Source organism: Netta rufina (genome assembly GCF_964035555.1).
Source record: "Netta rufina genome assembly, chromosome: 28".
Taxonomy (NCBI): Eukaryota; Metazoa; Chordata; class Aves; order Anseriformes; family Anatidae; genus Netta; species Netta rufina.
In genome coordinates this window covers 3947393-3968150 of record NC_140152.1, presented here as the reverse complement: position 1 = coordinate 3968150, position 20758 = coordinate 3947393, and the positions used below count along the sequence as shown (strand labels likewise).

The following is a 20758-nucleotide window of genomic DNA, read 5'->3' as shown; positions in this document are numbered from 1 at the left end:
CTCCGGGCGTCCCCCAGGATTTGCCCATCAATACGAAACACCGGCGAGCGTTTCAAAGCCATTTTCGTTTCCCCTGACAAAGTTTTTGCCCTTTTCTGGGTCTCACGTTGTGAACCCATTGCTTCGAAATGCTCTGAAACAACTGACCGAAATTGCAGCAGGTAAATGGAAGCACCTTGCAGATGACACCTCGTATTAGACGAAATACAAAGTGCGGTGCTTGTTTTAAAAACCCGGGTACACGTCCTGCACCAGGCCACAGATGGAGCGCAGTCTAGCAACAGATGTCGTGGCTGCAGTTTATTAGAAACATTGGCAACAGAAGGACGCAGACAGAAAATTCCAGAATTGAGTCCAAAGCACTATCAAACTTACTGATTCCAGCCTAAAATGTCAAGGTTTTCAGCAGCGCTCGCTGCGGTCCAGGAGGCAAAAGGCTAGCCCCAGGGGCTGCTCCAGGCTTAGGGACTTCAGAGCTTAAAATATGAAGAAATTTGTTTAAGAAGGAGTCAGGGGAGCAAACAGGTAGCTTGGAGAAGCTGGCCCTCGTGCCAAACCCCCAGTGACACATGGCACCTCCTTTACGTTACGCCACGCAAGAGCTTTTACTGGTAATGGAAACTAATCTTCAAAGTCCCGTGCTTGTTTACACATCTTAATCTCAGCTGCAAATATTCACAGGGCAGAAACTGTTTGAATTCTCAACTCTAAAGGTTTTGGGAGGATACAATTAAGCTATTTTTAAATTGTTCTTAACGTTTCTCGCTCCCGCTCTAAGAGCTTTTGATGTCTAAAAGACAACTCGAAGAAAGCAGAGCAGCCAAGGCAACGCTTTTCTTTTTTTTCCCCCTGCACTAAGCCTCAGGACAATAAGTTGTCAATCACCATTTTGTGCAAACCCTCGATATGGAGGATCCTGAACAGATGCCATTCTGACTTTATCAAAGTATGCGTGCTAGAAGGTGCTTCATTTTCTGAGCACCTGAAAATCAGGCAGAAAGCTCTCCAGCATACCTTCACTGCCACTTGGAAGTGCTACCAGAGCACCCAGGCTATGTGACTCCCAACGGGTCAGGCAGGGTCTTTTTTCCTCCAGGGTTACCCTTACAGAGCAGGAGAGCACCAAACAGGGGGGTGCAGACCAGGTCCATCTCATTACCCCTCTGTCATCGAGGTTTGTAGACTCCAGCAGCTGACATGGCCCGCAAAAAGGCCCTGCTTTACAACAAGACCGTGCTTTGGGGACGATGGTGGGGTTCAGGAGGTCCCAGGACGGACCAACTGAGCTCGTATGTAGCTCCTGCACAGCCCCTGGTCCACGCTGCAGGAATTGATGTTTTGGGGAACGTGATGCCTTCCTCTCTCGATAGGGAAAAGAGTCAATTCTCTTCATTCAGGAAGAAGTATTTCTGCACCGGTGACAGAGCAAAGCTGCTCAGCACAATCACACAGACCTCTTCATCAGTAGATTTAAGAATAGGGCTTTTAAATTCCCCATCCAAAGATGATAAACTGTACGACATGTAACGAATCTGCTCTGGATGGGGGGAGAAATGGAGCTGACACAGAGGTTTAAACCTGTTGGTCCAGGGGTGAATAAATATTTAACTAGCTAGCTAGGGTGGCTCCAGAGACTTGGGAAACAATGCATTTTACAAACCTTTCTGATTAGAGATTCAAACTGACATTTCTTCGTGCAGCTGAGGCCCAGCTGGGGGGGACAAAAGGCAGCAGAGTCAGCGCAAAGGAATTCCTACCTCCGTGGGTCCCTCCTGCCTTTCACCGCTTCCCGGGGCTGCAGGTGGAAACAAAAATGCACGGAAACTGCAAACACATTCCCCAGCTGACACCAGTACCCAGAAGATCCCCATTTAGCAGGAAAGTCAATTAAGCACTAAGCCGCCCAGCTAATAAGCACAATTTGAATATCAAAGTGTGATTGAAAACGTTTGTCTCAGGTCTTGTTTTTGCTTCCTGCTAACAAAACAATAGCAAGCGAGTTGTCAGGAAAAGAAAATAAAATCACCCTGGGGAAGTTTTGCTCTCCCTTTGGGCCCCCTGCCGCTCGAGGGGTTTATGTTGCTGTGTTCTGGGCAAGCTGAGTACTCAGAGGGTGGGTTGGGCATGATGAGGGGGGGTTATTCAAACAGAGGGGGCTTGGGTGTAATAAGAGATATGCGTCATGAATAAGTCCTAAGTCCCCCGTACAAACATCGTGTAACGCTGGGCAGATGCTCCTGGATGCTTGCGGTGCCGGCTGGTCCCGAATGGACGTGACTTCTCCCTGCAAGCTGCTCCCCTTGGCCAGCAGCAGCAGGGCGCAGACCCCTCCTCACCGCCCCCCAAGATCCCTTTCTGCTGCCCCAGCTCCTTCCACCGCCACCGAGCAGCTCCTGATCCGCACGAGTCCAGGTCAGGAAGCCAGCCCGGCAGCAGCAGCACCGCCCGCGGCCGCAGCCAATGCGTTCACTGCCCGGATAGGAGGCATCCAGGCTCTGGGCAGGAGGCATCCAGGCTCCAGCCGCTTGCCCCCCGAGCCCACAGCGTTGGGAACCCCAAGGCGGCGCGAAGCCGGCGCTGACGCCGCTTAAAACGGCTTGGTTTGGCCGCGAGGAGCATAGCTGGATGCCAGCGCTGAGGCCGGTGTAATGCTACACGCAGGCGTGTGTGACGCGGGGTAGCGGAGCTCTCCCTCGCCCTGTTTTCTCTTACTGTAAGCGGCCGTAGTATCCGTCGTAAATTTAGCCAAGTAATCCCCTCCCCACGCACTCAGAGGCTGGAGCCGCGGTCGCGGTGGGAGCTGTGATTTCATTTCGCAGGGGGCGAAGCAGGACGGTGAGCCCCGCAGAATCGGGTGCCTGCGGCTCAAATTGTAAACAAAAAGCGAAGGGAAAGGAAAGGCAAGGCCGGGACGAGCGCCCACGGCACGCTCCTCCGAGTGCTGCAAGCACGGGACCTTAATTTAGCACCAGAGCCTGGTTTCCTGAATTTCTACAAGCACTAAGCAGCACTGAAATCCTTATGAAGCTTGTCTCCTTATAAAATTATCTATTAAGACATGTTCTACACAAAATATATTTTTTTACTTGATCACTTCCAAGATTAAATTAATTCACCTGCCAAGGCAGCTTCAAATTCAGCAAGTCACTTAATTTTGCTTGCTACTGTTCTGTAAGTTTTATCCATTATATATATATATATATTTTTTTTTATTTTTTTAAAAAACTCCTGATCACCTTTCTTGTGAGCATTTAATCAGAACTTGCCAAGGTGACACCTACCCTGAGCACAATCACATATCATAAGAATGAGAGAAGCTATTAAATAACCAAAACCATGTCCAGAGGAGACTAGGTGTACACCTACAACTCCATAGCAGCATGGTTTGTAGAGGGCTGCCGCAAAAAGGACAGCGTGCTGCCAACCCCTCTGCGCTGTGGCTTGTGTCCTTCAATTATTTCTTCGTGTCACCGAGACCAGGGAGGAGAAACCCAAGCCCCAAGCACAGCAGCGAGCAACTCCCAGGGGTGTCACCGCAGCACAAACATGCCCAGGGCGAGTGTGGCCGCAGCGGTCCATGAGGCTGTAAGGAGCACCAAGGCTTTTGGTTGCTTCATGGACCAAAAGCGACAGCTCTCCCAGGCTCCACAAAATAAGTGGTGAAAACCAGGAGTGCACAGAAAACACGAGGTTGACGTGCTTCTGCAAAAAGGGCTGCCGGCAACGCCTGGCGCTGGCTGGAGTTAGTGAGTGAAATTGAGCAAACACCACGATCCACTCGGGCAGACTTTGTCAGATACTCACAGCACTCGAATGCTCTGACAGCATCAGTCCTTCCCTGTGCTCCAACACCACGGGAACAACTTACCCGAAAAGCAGCAGCCCAAGTGCTTTTACTCACACGCAAGGCTTCATCACTTTTGCACCAACCTGGGAGCGAGCGAGCGCCAAATGAATTTGAGGTTTTCCAATCAGCACTAAAATCAGCGTTATTTATAAAATTGGAGATTCCAGTACATAATGCCACGACCCCACTGAACTGCGGGTTGGGAACGTCAGGAGGTCCGTACTTACACAGGAACAGATAAAATTAACTGCAGGTGCCTCCCTTCCCATAGACAGTGACTTCCAAAAACAACACGCTGTTACTCAAACAGAAAGGAAACTCTTCCCATTGACATTTCTCGGGGACAATATTACAATTCTTATCTCTCGGATCAGCAAGGATAAGAAAAAACTTGTGTCGCCTCCAAACACTTTCACAAGTTACGTGCTTATTTGAAGCTCCAGCAAATGTATCAAATACCCCAAAACGGGACAGGTGCCATCCTCCCAGCCCAGAACTGCCACCCCCGTTAAAACCCCCAGAGATTCTGGTGCATGGATCTGTTAGGATCAGCAAACATAGTGGGACATCCTGAATGCCAACGTACCTCAGGTTAGGAAAGATAAAAGGGTCTGGAGCCGTGAGCCCCCTTGTCCAGCGGTGATAATAGAGGATGAGGGGGCCTCCGAGAGAAGTTGTTGAATGGAGATAGGGAAAAAAGGTTGAGCTCTGGTGTTGATACAGGGAAAGAGCAGATGAAGGGAGATCCCTTCAGAAAAGCAGTCTCTTCCTGCTACCCTTCTGCTGTTCAGGCTGTGAAGTAATCAATTGTTCAGGAAACAGAGAAATTTACTGCACAAATTATCCCAAAGAATACAGAAGATTTGCTGTGAGGAACTCAAACATCTCTACAGCTGCCTATCTATCCACACACATATATAGCAAACATATTTACATAAATCATCTTTATACGATGAAGCCTGGAGGAAGTCGTAAACCACAATGGATCCACAACGTCCTTACAACTCGCTCGTTATCGCAAGTCACGGCCTTTGCAAACATGCTCCTGCAGGTACCTCACCACGGGTACAGGCCAGCATCTCTGCCCCGCTGTCCAAAGCCCCATGGAACCGCAGAGTCAGTGGCTGTCACCTCCGTAGCTGGAATTACTCAGGCAGCACGGCTGTCAGCTCTTATTTTCAGGGATGGGATCCTCTCGGGATACGAACGTCAGCTATGAAACCGCCTCACCTCTTCCCAGCAGACCGACGGGATGGGCTCTGTCGTTTCACAGATCCTCCACATCTTCTGCTTTCCTCCCTTGAAGGTTTTCTCTCCTGCTCTCCGCCGTCACCCCAGCTATTTACTCGGAGAAGTGGATGCCCCATATTGCCCTGTACAACCCCAGCAGAATAGAAATCAATGCAATATTCTCCTTTCATCCATTTTAAGGAGTCCACACGGTGTTTACGATGTGTTAGGGACAAAGAGAGTTAGGGGACAAAGCCGAAAGAAATTAAAACACAACTCAGGACCAGCTCTGTCCTCATTCCCCCAGCACCTTTCAAACAAGCCAATTCCCCAAGCAGGTAAAAGTAACTCTTCGAAACCTGGCTAAACTGTCGGCAATCAAGCTCAAAACATCAAAACACGGCATTTGATTTGAAAACACAGCAGCGCTGTTACAGGCGGAACAAGTGGCACAAAGTGCACACAAGGATAACAACGAGAAGTTGTAAATACCTCACCCTGTCTCTACACCACTGCTGTTGTGCCGTGCTCTGGCGAGCAGAGCAAGGCTGCTCCTTGTACTTTGTGTTCAAAGTGAGCTGGGTGCTTCGTGCAGCAACTTCTGCTTGTTTTTCTTTGTTTTTCCTGAATACTCAAGCCCCAAAACTGACGCTGCATCTTCAGAAAACCCGGAGTCCTCAGCCAGCTGTCACTGAACATAATGGTCCCACACAAATCAACACGAACTCCAGGGTTTGGTGTCCCCAGCCCCAGTGATGGCTGATAACTGAAGAGCATGAATTAAACCACCTCACCCTCTCCTGTCCCTTAGGTACCTGAGGGCTGGGGTCCACAAGCTTCCAAGCTCCAGTCCTCCTGAGAGTAATCTGCAATAGAATTGCTGAATTCATTGTCTCCCTGAAAGAAGGCAGAGAAGCTCAGTGTACCTAGCCTCTGGGGAACACAGAGATTTGGAAGGAACAGCTAATTCTGTGGTGGTCTGGACATCAGCCACCTCACACTGTACTTGATCTACGCATCAGATCAGAGGGTTTGCAATTCAGCCCAAACCCAGACTCTGTAAGGGGAATTGGGGGAAGTGTTCTGTACAGCTTTGCTCACCGTTTTACTCGCAGCTATCAGGGTGGCTTTGTTGTTGTTGTCGTTCTTGAAATTGCAATCCATATTTACAGCCTAAGGATTAGCTTTTATCGGTCAATGGTTGACACGCCACCTGGGAGCCTCATGAGAGCTCCCTGTTAATATTTAACCATGTATTACTCTTTCCGACATCCAGCATCTTACAAACATCCCTGTTCACTCTAACCTACTCCCCTGACAAACCTGCTCCTTCACACTGCAATCCCAGAAGACCCCAGAGAATCACAGCAAAGCGATCCAGGCAGCCACAGATGTCCTAAACATGAGTGTAATTGAGTCTCACTGAGCATAAATTCTCTACCTGTACTTTATTTTGAACACCCTGCCCCAGCAGGACGTGCACCACCTCCCCGTTCATCAGCGTGGTGCTGGGGGAAAGCTTCTCATCAGGTCGATTTATTTCCTGATTGGCACCGTGGGCTGACCAGGCTGAGATGTCAGCACCCTAGTGCTGGATGAGAAGATGCTGAATGAGGACAAACTCAAAGGACTAGCAGAGAGGTTTGTATCTTATGTTCTGAGAAACGGAGGCGAATGAAGACACACAGAAGTGCTTCCATGTCTAGTGATGGTCTAAGGACATCTTGTTTTTCCAAATGTAGGTCTAACATGAGCTGTTACTTCTACCTACAAACCTTTTCCTGAAAATAAGGAGCGATACGATCAAAGCACGAGGCGAAAAGTATAACCTTTGCTTTCTGAAAAGATAAGAGAGGAATAAAATTGCTTTTCTCAAGGCCACAGAGAAGGATGTTGTAGTAAACAAGGCAGGAAAGAATGAAAGCTAAGCTGACACATTCGGCTCTGTGGGGATAAGGAAGATTGCATCTGAGGTATGTTATGTGGAAAGATGTATAAAGTGTAACCCAGACACAAAATAAGAGCAAATCTATACTGAAAAGGACATAGAGTTTACAGCAAACAGGGAAGCGGAGCTGTCCATGACTGAGAAAGGTAATGGAACGGGCGGAAGTATAAGATTAACCACAAGGAGATTAAGCTGATAACTAATGATCTACACAGAAATGTCAGACAGAGGTTAAGATTTTAATCTGGACAGATTCCATGGCATACTCACCAATTGTAAACATCAGCACTGAAGCTGAATTTGCGTTTGGGGATGAAGGTACTGCAAGGGAGCCAGAGAGAGGAACAAAATGTGATCCAAATGCCCCCCTTCCACCACCCAGAAAGCCAGGGAGCTGGATGAGGAGGGAAGGGTGAAGCACCACCTGAGGCTAGTTGTACAGAGAAGCATTTGGAAGCTAAATGCTGCCACGGAGCACAGCTAACGAGCACTGCTGCCCAGACTTTTTTTCCCTTAACTCACCAGGAGGCATAACCCATCCTAGCGTTCGGTGGCTCAGCACGCTGCCCAAACACACGCTGGGCAGGGAACGGCTGCAGCAGGGAGCTGATTACAATGCCAGGCTCTGTCCCACTGCATGCACTCCGAGGGGAAAGGGCTTTGCTCCTCGCCAGGACTGCTGGAGGCAGCAGCAGGGACAGGCTCAGTGCCTGGAGCAGCCAGCGCCCTGCCCTGCCGGGGATGGAAGCGCAGCAGTTACACCCCCGGGGAGCAGCCAGCACGCAGGAGGGGTTGCCAAAGGGCTAACACAGATCCTTCTGGGGCAGACAATTCCCAATTGCTGCTTCTTGGTGAGCGCTCAGACCCATCAGACAGACCCACAGATGCCTGCGCTCACTACCCAGGCGCAGCAGCCACGTTTCCAACCAGAGGACCTCTCTGGTCACTTGCTCTGGACTCCTGTTTATTGCCAACAGATTCAACTTCCACTTGGCTGATCAATTTTAGAAAGTTATCTGGTCCTGATTTAAATGACTTTAGTGACGAGAAGCTGACCACAAGCTTTAACTGTTTTAGAGAACGAGCAGCACTGAAAGCGAGCTTTGTTCCTAGCCTGGTTTTCTCCACTTCAACTCCCAAGCTGAAGGCCCCGTTATCAGATTTATTCCCCACATCCATACATCCAAAACTAAGTATTGTAAAGCATTTTTCCACTGATAGGTTTCATGGTTTTCACTGGACCTACGGCTATTTTTTAAATTTTTTTTTATTTTTCAAAATCACACTTGAACTGTGGAAAAGGAAAAACGTTTGCAGCATCTCATTCCTGGCTATATTGGTACCAAACACACAGATTATATGTGCCCATGTAACATTCTTTCACCTACTGTAGTCCTTTTGGCCACACCAACTCCTGTACACTAATCTACACACCCCTCTCCCTCTGCCCAAAGCTCTAAGTATGCTCTCCGCAGTTTATTTCTAGGTATAAGAATTTACTTAGCACTGAAATAGATACTGGTTGCTTGCAGCCCTAGAGCCAAGCAGTTGAGACCTCTCTCTGAAATATATTTTTATTTACTACTTGCCCTTGTCATCTTCGGTGTACCAGTAATGCCTACTTCCAAATAATTCAGTGTAAAATAATATGCAGCCCCACGCCCGCTACCCAGCTCAGCTCCATCCAGACACACATCCACCCGATGGTTTCTCATTGCAAGCGTTCCCTGCAGTTTTTGATCTCCAGGATACACACCCTGCCACATCACCCTGCTTCTCTAATCAAAGTCCCAGAAAGAAACAATAAAAGAGACAAAACGTCAGACAGATACAAGCTTAAGGAAGAACAGAAGACTAGAGGTTGGTAAAAAGAAACAAACTATATTGCACAAGCCTACCTTAGAGGCCTTTACTCTATTTCTACTGATAAATTATGCAAGGGAAAATTGTAATCTGAAGGAATTTAATCCCAAACTAGTTGTGCCACCCCCAATAAAGACAGGAGAACAGTGGGGGAACTACATCATCTGCAGTTGGATCGGATTCTCAGTTGTTCTTTCATAATTGTAACCGGCTCCAACGGTCAGAACCTTGAAAATTCTGGTTTATTCCATGCCTCTGACACTGTAAATTCTTAAAACAAGGCTGACCATCACCGCACTCACTTTGTTCAGTAACGAGGAAGCACGGTAGTAGCAGAAGTCTCATTATCAGCCAGCTCAACTGCGCTGAGCACAGGGAGAAACAAGATCTGCCCGCACAACATGAGCCGTGCAGGCTCCTGTCCACCCCGTGCCACCCCTGCCAAGAAGCTGCAGCCTCGGGGATGTTTACCAGCAGGGCAGTGGCCATACAGTCTGACCACCCGTTACCATCAGCACTGTCCATTTCCGAGTAATTAAGACCATTCAGAGCTGATCTGCTTGATAGCCTTAGCGTTGAGCCTTGACACCTGCCAATCCCTAAATGGGGTAATTACTGCAGGGGGGGGAAAAAAACATATGGAAATAATCCTACAATGGATATAATCCTCTGAAAAAGCACTATACTAACGAGTTTGCTCTCTCGGGATGACAACGTGGGACTCTCCTGCACAAAACCTGAAGCCCTATCGGTTTCTCCAGAGACAAAGAGTCTTTTTCTCAAGCTAAGCAGGGAGGGTTTCGAATCGCAGCACGGAGCAGCCATCCTTGCAAGCAATCTTCAACTGGAACGGAGCCGAAGAACTTTTCGAGATGCCACCCAGCCCATCCACCTGTCCGGGGACAGATCAAATACTTTACCTACGACATTTCTGACAGCTGTTTGTCTAAAATGTTCTTAAAGATCTCCAGATAAATTTTCGCCTCGAGGCACTTCCTGCATTCACCGTATTTATTTATTTTTTTTCCATATTTATTTTTTGAGCTTTATTGAAGCCTCACTCGTCAGCAGGTCCGTGCGACCGGCTCCATTTTACAGACAAACATTGAGGCCCGGACAGGGGAAGCAAATTGCACAGAACCACCCAAACGGCCAACAACAGCGCCGAGAGGAGACCGGCGGTGTCAAAGTCCACCTCCAGCACACGATCCTCTGCAAAACACTTGGTGCAGAGCGAGCACTTGGTTTATTGCTCAGTCCCGTTTGCTCCCCTGCGGTATCAAAGCAAGGCTCGTGTTTGAAACCGTGCCACTTCAAATTAGGCTTTGGGTGGGTGAACGTGTTGCTGTAATGGATAGTCACCGGCGAATCTGAGCATGGGGAGACCTGAAGCTTGTTTAAAAACACAATCTGGAGTTTTTTTGTTATCGCAGAATTGAGCATGTGGAAAAACAACATGCTTTTCCCCACGCTGCTCAACAAGAACAGAGATGCAGCTCCTCCTCCTGCAGAGCCGCTCAGACCCGGGGACATTTTTCTTATCACCCCCACCAAATCCACAGGCTCGCAGGGGAGCGTTTCATATTCCTCAAAACAAAACCTGCTGCTTGATAAAGGTATCTCATTCTAATAGGTTTATCAAGTAGTTTTGTATCTAGCCACAGAAATGTGATCTCTAAGCGCTGAGAGAGCAGCCAAACACTGTACAAATTATTTAAACAGCAACAGAGATAACATTATTGTAGTGTGGAAGAGAAGCCTAAGGAAATGGTGATCCATACATGACATTTCTCTTCTCTCACGGGCTTTTGCTAATTTAATAGCTGTAGAAACCTGCCAATGGGGTGAAGAAGTTGTTTCAGATAAATCACTGGTTTCCACGTAACTGCTTTTTCATTAAGTCTTCCAGCACGACAGCTCCTGCACATTAGGCTTTCAGTTCTGCCAGAAACGCACGCCACGCACAGATCCGCCAAGTCTAAAATCCACAGAATTGAACGAACAGAGAAACAGTTTGCTGAGCTTTAAATTTTTAACACTGCTTTAAAACAAAAGCCTTATTCCTTTAAGCCATGTTAAGGCTCCACCGGGTGAGACGGTCAGACATCACAGTGAGGAGCTCCATTTCCTCCCTGGCTTTCGGGAGCTTTTGAGGGGTACTTACAAGGGAACTCTTGGACTCATTCATCCCGAGCCGAAGCTGTGTAAACACATCCAGCGCAATCAGCCTTATTTCAGAAAGATGATGTTCAGAAAAAATTGAAGACCAGGAAAAAGCAGCCCCATTTGTTTTTATTAAGTCACTGCCTTTATGTTTTTATTACCCATGGACTACGACTGATTGTTTTTGTGGAACAGATAGGAAGCATTTGTCTGATACTCAAATTTTAATGAATAGCTTTATTGCTTATGAAATATTAAAATCCTTGCACTGCTGTGACACAACGTGGATGCCTAACAAAATCTACAAAGCTAACAGAAGAATGCTTGGTTACCACATCTCTGTTGTCCTTGTTACCCTGTGAGGTCTGCTGACTTGCATGTGCCTTATTCTTAGGAAACCCAACACCCTGCTAGAGCTTCCTACGTGATTGTAAGATTTTCCAGCTGTGTCTTTAATGGTGCAACAGGGTCTAGGCCCACCTCTGAGTGCGAGCATTCCTTACGTACGTTCTTGATTGCAGAAAGCTGGCATTACGAGGCAGTTCTAGATTCACAAGGGGAGCGACCTCCTCCCTCCCTGCCCCAGACAATCTGCTTTGCAAAAAGCACTAAATGAGAACGAGGAGCTTGCTACCTGCATTCCCTTAACTCTGTGCATTGACTTAAAAGCCATCAGTGTGTCCCTGTAACCTGAGCTCAGGCGCAGCTCATCGTGTCAGGGCCCCAAAATTGCAGCGTGGCCACATCCCAGCAGCAACAGCAACTCGGTGGGAGTCCCAGGTGACCAGCAATAAGCTTTGCACATCTCCAGAAGCCTTCAAATTACACAGGAAACAAATAATTGGAGCTGTCCTATGACCAGATCAATGTAATTTCCCTTCCTTGACTAAGAAGATCTTAGAAACCTTATGATCTCCACCACATAGATTAATCAGACTGACCTTGTTAAATACCTGTCACCCTCATTACGTTTGCATATGACCAAGGCTTATAAAAGTCAGGAGCTCAACTGCCCGGCACCTGCCAGTGCTTCAGCACTTACAGCGTGGTAGCTGATGTCTGGGAAGGCTGAAAATGCCCGATTTACCATTACAATGGATCAGTATTTCTTGACATCCTGAAAAAGGGCACCTCTAACCTGATCCACAAGATCAAAATCACATTTATTTTTTCTTGAGAGCTCTGAAGTGATGCCAGAGAAACCAGGTACACCCTGAGCCCTTTAAAAAGAAAGGCAACAAGAAAATGAATCCTAGCGTTCTGCCGAACACTGTTCTATTCTAAGCAGACTTTCTTTCCATCTCTTTTTCTGGGAGTTCCTGCAAAACACCCTCATCCTCAGAGCCTCTGACCCCGACGTGCTCCAGAGGCAGCCTCTGGTCAGGGCCATACCTGAGCATGATTGCCAGCGAAGGAATTCACCCAGGGTGCTGAGCCAGAGGCTCCTTGTTCATACAAGAGCATCAGCTTGCCCAGCCCCAGTCCTTCTCCTCTGCAGTGATTCTGGCCATATTTTGGAGAAGAGAGAGGGAAATTCCACGTCAGAAAATTTTCTGGACACGAACAGGTGCCAAGCGCGCTGCGCTGCTGTTTTCAGTTCATTTAAATACAGATTCACGGGGAAGCCAGACTCAAACGAAAACATTACGCTCGCTCAGCCAACATTCGAGCGCTCCGCAAAGCCAAAGTTAATTCTCTGTTTGTTTGAAATTTCCCAAGCCAAAATAAAAGCAACGCCGCCGACTCTCCGACAACGCCAGCGCAGCCGGCGCAGCACCCCCCCGGTCCCCTCACCTAACCACGGCCAGATAAAGGTTATGAACGCACGCAGCTGCAATCCCCAGCATTTATTTCAGTGACCGAGCCCCGGAGCGCTGCTTCGTGCGCTTACGCAAGGCCAGCCACAAACTTTGGATCAAAGCAGCGACTGAAATAACTGCAGGCACGCCGCGAGCAGCTCAGCCCCGCTGCCAGGTCGAGCGCAGCCCGTGCCCCCCCCAGCTTCCCGCTACCCAACCTATTTTTTTTTTTTTTTCCCCTTCCCAGCTAACCAGCAGCCCTAATTAAGGAGCATAAACATCCCAGCAAGTTCATTCACGTCCCTCCAATAGGAACTCGCAGACAATTATAGGATATAATTGGGAAGCGCGATCGTTGAACTTTTCACCAGCTATTGTTAGAGACAGAGAAGGGTGAGAGCCGCTTCCTCAGGACACAGACAGTTATTCACAGCATCTGTCATTAATCAGAGGTCCCGAAGTCACCGACCTTTCAGCTAGAAATAATCTTTACAGTGGTCACACCCCCCAAAATAAAATAACCCCAGGTGTATGTGCAGTGGAGGGGTTAAACACAAGGTGTATTTACAGTGGCCATCCCTGTCAGATGCAACTCCTGATAGAGAAAGATGTTGCAGAGAGCTTTGCCAAGTGGCATGTTTCAGTTGGTCTCCTTGCACACACTGAATATACGTCTTTGTAAGGACTCGAGCGGTTCACAATCCTTTCGTGGTCTTCTACAAGAAGGCCTTTCATCATACAATGTAAGCACGCTATGAAATCACGCGTATCTTGAATTTACTCTGCTCTATTTGCCAAAACCTGGGAAGAGGCACCAGAATTGTATTTTCATTTAGAATACTTCTACTCTTCATTAAAATTTTTAAGATTTAAAATAAAGAGCCATTGCTCTGCCTTCATTAAGAGGGGTGAGCAGAGGGAAACGTACAGGATATATAAGCCAGCCAGTTCCTTATCTCGACTTACCACACCAGAGCACCCCAGCAGTCACTAGGATTTGCTCTGAATGAAACAATCTCCTCCTCCCCAGGCAAACACATCACGCTGGGTGAACCATTTGCAGCGCTCCCATTCATGCATTACTAACACCAGTTAACCCCGTTGCTCAGGTTTGTTTTTTTAATCATTCCCTGACTTCCTGCCTCTACATCCATGCCCAGACAACAGCATTTTCTGACGAACGCGTCTGCCAAGCGTAGTCAGCCCGCTCTATTTTGTCTAACAAGGGCTAATGCAGGTTCCCTTGTTTAAGGGAAACACAGTAACTTGGATCTGTCCTTGAAGTGGGAAAAATAAGTATTCTAGCTGAAGTACCCGTGGCGTGCCAGCCCTGGAAATAGCAAGTAGTTGGCACTGGGTTGCCACTGAAGCCTGAGCAGCGATCCCAACTCAGAGCATCTTCCATGCCCCTGCATGTTAAACTCCTCTGCAGCCCGGACAGCAGCTTACAGCAAGAGCTTTGGGGAAGGGGTGAAGGAAAAAAGAATTAAAATCGCAGCTCAAACCAAACAAGATTAATGTTTCTTCCATTTTATGGGTACAATACCTCATTCTCCTTTTCAGCTGATCAAACACGTTCACCTGGACAAGGTGTCTATACGGAAATCACTAACTTTGGAGCAATTTATCTCTATTTACTGCCATTAACTGTTGTGCGAGTTGGGAATTAGTCCCCATCCAAGTGCTCTGAAGACAGAAGGGATCAAACCGTCGCTTCTGTTTGAAGTGCTGGTTGTGGATAAGGGGGATAAGGAAACCATTAACCCCTGTGTTTAAGTGTAGGTGCAGCAGTGAAGAAGCCCAAGAAACACCAACGTGGGGGGACCACAGGAGCTGCGTACATGGGGACTTAATAGCATGCTGAAACACTAAGTATTGAAACCCTACAGCCTTGTGTCAGCCCAGGTCAGCGTGCTGTTAAAGCAAAAAGCCAAACTAGGGTCTTCTTCACAGCACCAAGTCCTGCTCATTATTTTAAGTGGGTAGTATACTCTTAAATAGCCATTGGTGTGGACTCTTTCACCCCTTCTTCCCAATTCCACAGGCTGCATCGCACCACCAAGCACCGTAAATGTCTCAACTACTCTTTATAAGCTGAAGTGAGTTAGTTTAGGATGTCCAGCCGTTTGCAAGCATCACAATAGCCCGGACCACAAGCACTACACGCACTCAATAAAGCTGTCGCTTGGCAAGGTTCGGAACAGACGCCCCAGTGAGATTATCGGGTGTCAACTTCCATCTGGCATTTGTCAGAGCTGGGAAGGAAAAAAAGAGGCAGGTCTTATCAGATCTCCAAATAAAAAGAGCACTTCCACTTCATGTGGTAGCAACTGGAAAAATTTCTTTGTGTTTGAAGCTTTAAAAATATCTTGCCCTTGAGGTTGGCTAAGTCTGTGCAATGCTTCGAGACCCCTTTCCCATACAAAGGTAATAAAGCTCAGCTTATGGTTACCGAAATTCCCAGCACATAAAAATTACAGGAAGCTGTTGCTAAGTAGTATTTCTACCTAAGTAAACATCACAAAATGTTTCCCACACACACCTCTGAACTTTATTATTCAAATCTGCCTTGAAGATGTTCGTCGTTGCAGGATTTCTTCTGGCACCAGTCTCTTTAAAAGCTGTTTCACAGCAGTTGAAAAACACTTCAGGCTGAGCAACGTTTTTCTTAGTGCTTTGTTGTGTTGTTTGTACTAGGAAACAAAGCAGGCTACTAAAGCAACTCTTCAGATCCTTACCTGTCCCCTACCTGTCCCATTATTTTGCCTGGACAGGTCACAGGAAAAGGAAAGAGATTCGGCTGTAACCCCAGACTCCAGACCCGCTTACACACCATAAAAAAATCCAGACAAGCATCATTATTTTCATACAGTGCCTTTCTTTAGCAGCTCCTTTACATGCCAATTACTCCAGACTGTTATCACTACTACCTGCTCTATTTTATCCTCTTCAACTGGCCCAAATGGTTTTATTTACCTTCCCCTTCCTTTTAATGAGGTTAATATTTTGCAAATTTGTGATTACACTGATTGAGAGAGATACCTTTTGTTTTTAATCACATAAAGCAATAGTTTGAAGAAAGAGTCTATGTACAAACCTGAAATGGCCCCCCTACACTCTTAGTAACTCAAATTCCTACTTAGCATGAAGTCCCGAGACCACAAAGATAAAAGAATCCTGCAAAGGTTTCATTCTGAATGAACAGGAGAACTTGAATTTCACTACTCGTATTTCAGATATTTGTCCTTATATCCCAGGAATGCGGCCCTTCGGTAGTCACCAAGGGACTGGCTGATATTACAGATTGCTTTCCTGTTAATTTTTATTTGGCCATTCCATTTTTCCTTCCTACTACCTTACTCTACCTCTAGATGACCCGACACACAAGTTAAAGGCTGAATTGCTTTTACAATGAGACTGTCGAAAACATCAGACTGCTTCAAATTACGTATGGACAGGGAAGACTGACTGCAGAGAGAATTGGCAGGAAATCCTATTTCACAGGGAATTGTTCCTTCCGCAAGTGGAGTGACAGACATATAGCATTTTTATTACATTTAAAAAAAAAAAAAAACACATGGAAAAAAATGCAAAATATGAAAATCATGTTTGGCAAATATGAACTGAGGTCTAGGACGTGGCATTTCCAGCATTTTTGTTGTCTGAATTCTTCAGCAACGGCGCTCTCTGCATGAACATGCTGCGCTGAACTAAGAACTACATTTTTATGGCAATGAAAATAAGAGTATGTACATATAAAAAGGCCTTACAAAAACGTGGGCTGAAAAGGTACAAAACCTCCAGAATAGGCACAGTCCTTGACTGCCATAAACAGCACAAGGCTAGACCCAAATTCCAAACAGACTACATATTTCTCTCCCTTCCTACCCAAAATACAACGTGAGTTGGCCTTAGCTGAACTGACTTGCTTCTCACACCAAGACAAGTGATTTCGGAAAAAGGAAAGGAAAGCTTGCAGGAAACACATCCTGACCAATCTCGATTTTTGGTATATCCACCTACACGTCTTCATACTCAGACAGAGATTCTTCAGCATCACAAGTTTGTTGTTTCAGAGCACACGGCTGCCCACAAATCATTTCAGTTCCTCCCGACTGGCTTCATGCACAACCTTAGCTCTAAGGTCTGTAAGAAGATCTTCACTTTGTTGTCTTCAACGTGTTATCACCAACTGAAAAAAAATTCTGGGCTGGAGTTAGAGCTGTAAGTATGATTCAGAGACTTGGAAGTGTGCCTCCAAGATAATTACACGCTGTAACTGAAAGTTAGTTTTGGAGTCAACTGGGATATCTGTGCTGATTAAAAGACAGAAATACCAAAGACGCATGCTCAGCGTGAGATGTGGTGGGGATGGCAACCAAGTGGCCATGGGAAGCAGGCACAAAAGGGCCAGGGACTGGTGTGGAAGGCATGGGGGACTTCAGGGGATCCCCTTTGGTCCTGACCATTCCCACCTCCCTCCCATCACGTTCAGCTTCTGCACGGTGCCGTCCTCCAACCTTCACGCACATCCTCGCGAGGTTCCTGCTCATCTCCCTCGTTTCTCCAGCAAGATTCAAAGGCTGGCAAAGTAGATTCAGCGGGCTGGCAAAGCTTGCCAGCTTGGGACCTTTCCCTGTTGAACTGACACACATTCTGTAGCATCAAAACAAGCGGTAGTTGAGTATTCCTGAAGTATGGTTTTCTGGCAGACAGAACAGCAAAATATCACAGTCCACAGTCCCAGGGCAGAACTATCTAGCAGGGCTATCAGCCTTTGGTGTTTAGACCTCAACAACTTCCCATCCAAAGAAGAAAAATAGAAAACTACAAAACTGAGGTTTTATGCTAAGTTCTGTGAACAGTGCATGAACACAAACATCAAAAACCTGCGCTAAAACAAACAAAACCCAACTTCCCCCCAGAAAATTATACTGAAACTTCTGCATTTCATCCCACCACTGAAAAAAAAAAAAAAAAGCAACTAAAAAAGAAGAGGGGAAAATACTTAAAAACCCAAATGATGTGAGACTTCAGCACGCTCAACGAGACAGCACTAGCTGCAGAAGATTCCCGGATAAGCTGCATAAACGCAGAGGGAAAGACTTCCTGACATTAATACCCTCAGTGCTGGGTGTTACTCTGAGCTCTTCAGGCAAAGGAAAGTACAATTCACACAAGCTTATAATAATCTTGACAAAACAATTACACATGCTAAGGATACGTTAGGGCTGGCAAAAGAACAGAGAAGGCAGCGATTCCACTAACAGATACACTAAATAAATGCCCCAATCTCTCCCATAGCTACTAGAGTGCGTGTACTGGAAGTCTAAAACAGTCAAAAAAAAGGCTAACACATCTAAAAGAGTACCGAAGAACAGTTAAAATAGCTTCTGAGGTATAGAGGCAGGTGTCACCAGGCACAATGTAATGCAGATACCATCTCGTTGAGAACACCAGCTACCAATGAAAGCACGAAGCTTAGCATTCAAAACAAAGCTAAGTAGGAGTAAGTGCTTTTGAAAATGCACATCAGTTACAGCCAAAGTATGCAGGAGCCCGGCTTCTCTACATTTTCTCAAAAGGAACACAAAAAACCAGATGGAGAATTTGCATAGAATTTCTTCTGAAATCGTTTCCGAATTCAAATTTCAAATTCAAGTCGAACGGATTTATTAGGCTGGCTTCTTTAGGTACCTAAGTGCATGATCACGCACAGTATCCTCCAATGAATTTAGCTGAATTTGTGTGAGACACTGAGGAGCTGAGATTTCTGCCCCTAAGGTAAAAATATTACATTCCTACAGGTTTCGTGGAAATAGGCAGTCACATAAAGGAGAGAAACCATACATTCCAGCCTGCTGTAGCACAGCCCCAGAAGATTCACAGGAATGAGGGACATTATGAATGGTCCAGCCACAGAAAACGTTTCAGTTAGGTCTTTAACCCCATGAAATAGTAGAAAATGCAAAACAGGAACGTGTAAGAAACCAGGTTTCAGTGCTGATAATAACTGCACACCAAAAGAGTTTAGAAACTAAAGTGCTTTATAACCTGAGTTTTCATTTAAAAAAAGAAACACACATACACTCCTGCATGTTCTTGCTCATACCCTGTTATTCCGGCAATAAAAAATAACCACTTTCTTTAAAAGGAAGCTAGACAATTTGGGGTGAGGAGTAGCAGAGGCGAAACCACATTAATTTCATTAGCGTATGCATACTGCTAGGAATTCCTTCTCAAATTTGGCACTTAGCACTCAGAGTTGCCCTTTAAAGCTTGGCAAGAAATGTTCTCCAGCCCGCAAGTTTCCTAATTTCGTCTGAGGACACACTGCTTCATTTGGATGCACTACCTCCAAGACAGACAGCTCTGAATGTGTCAGTTTTACCTCAATTCACTTTGCTCCCCGTCAGTCATAACATAAATCAAAGCAAATATATAATTAAAACTAAACTTAAGGTCGGCTCCAAGCTTGGAAAAAACAAATCTGTATGAAATTAAAAGCAACCCTAACACAGTTTCAGACCTGGGGTTCAGGGGTTAGGACAGCAGCTGCCTTTCTGAACACACCTCTCTCTCTGAACCAAAACCCGAGCCTGAAAGTGCGATTCCTTCTCCCTCCCCAGGACTCCTGCAATGGGCAGGCACTGCCTAGGACCTCTCTTTTTCCTCCTTTTCCTTTTCTTCCAGTCCGATTTGGCTTCCAGCTTCTCACTGTGTGCAAACACTGCTCACCCATCCACCTATCTTGCACATTTTATGACCGGATGGTTTCAGTAAAAATATAATTGCACTCTTCCGGAGTCAGGTTTATTCCTGAAAGACCTTTCCTGCTGCTTTGTTTCCGTCTTTCAATCAATCTGGACTTTTAATCCCATAGCCAAGCCCCAGAAGTACTAATACCACTAACCAGTACACAAGATAACAGCTATACTCACAGCACACTACACCAGGGAGCTCTAGGCAGTCCCTGACTTTCTAGAGAAACGAAACACAGCATTTTTGGGCACGCTATTCACACAGGTGATTAACAGCTGACGTCTCAGCTCCCAGACAGATCTGAGAGGTTAAAACCCATGCTGAAAGCACACCACTCACCGCCCCGCAGACCCACCTCTCTGGCAGCGGTCGTGGGTCCAGCAGCGCTCGATGAAGATGCCGTTGATCACAGTGGGCGGGCAGTTGCTTTTCCCTTTCACAGTGCCCGGACACACATCTCCACACTCTTCTTTGTCATCCTTGTTGGCGACGATGTAGTTGTCTTCTACAGAATCCAAAATCCTCGACCAGTCGATGGTGGACAAGTAGCACAATTCGTTGTTCTTCTCGATCCGCACGGCGCCTCGAGTGATGTTCATCAGGTTGTAGAGGCCGATCTCCTTCAGGTGAACCATCTCAAAAATGACGAGCGCGTAGTTAAAGAACAGATGGGTTCCTCGAATCACAGTGAGGTTGGGGAAGAGTCCCTTTAAGCTCTCCAGGCCGTAGACGCGAAAAAGCAGCAAGTAGTCTGTAATCATAGTCAGTTTGGGAAAGCTGAGCTCGCGGAAATCTTCAGGCTTGGTTTTAAACATCAGCAATATTTGCAAGTGGCCCTCGATCACAGTGCAGTTCTCAAGCATGTTCAGCCGGGTCAGATTGTTGCGAATGTCCATGCTTCTGCATACTGGAAGGCAAAGAACAACGCTATTTACTTATTTTTTAAAAAACAGTTTTCCAAATACACCCATTTTTCCAACCGTGCCATAATATATCGCTACGTTCAGAACACACAGCCAGGGCCTTTTCAATAAAAGCACGCTTCGAGCGTTAAGAAATACACTGTTGGGAACGCTCCCTGGTATAGGGTTACAAAATATGAACTGAAAGAGTATTTCATAATTTTTTTCTGCCATCTTGAGCTGC

General features: G+C 46.5%; 1 protein-coding gene across 1 annotated transcript in view; it reads right to left on the bottom strand.

Annotated features, from left to right (window-relative positions):
- Positions 1–20758, bottom strand: part of INSR (insulin receptor) — a 55395-nt gene that overhangs the window by 26565 nt on the left and 8072 nt on the right. Inside the window, exon 2 of the mRNA XM_084302574.1 lies at positions 19968–20519. Within this exon, the coding sequence (XP_084158700.1) occupies positions 19968–20519 (552 nt within the window). The remainder of the gene's footprint in view (positions 1–19967; positions 20520–20758) is intronic.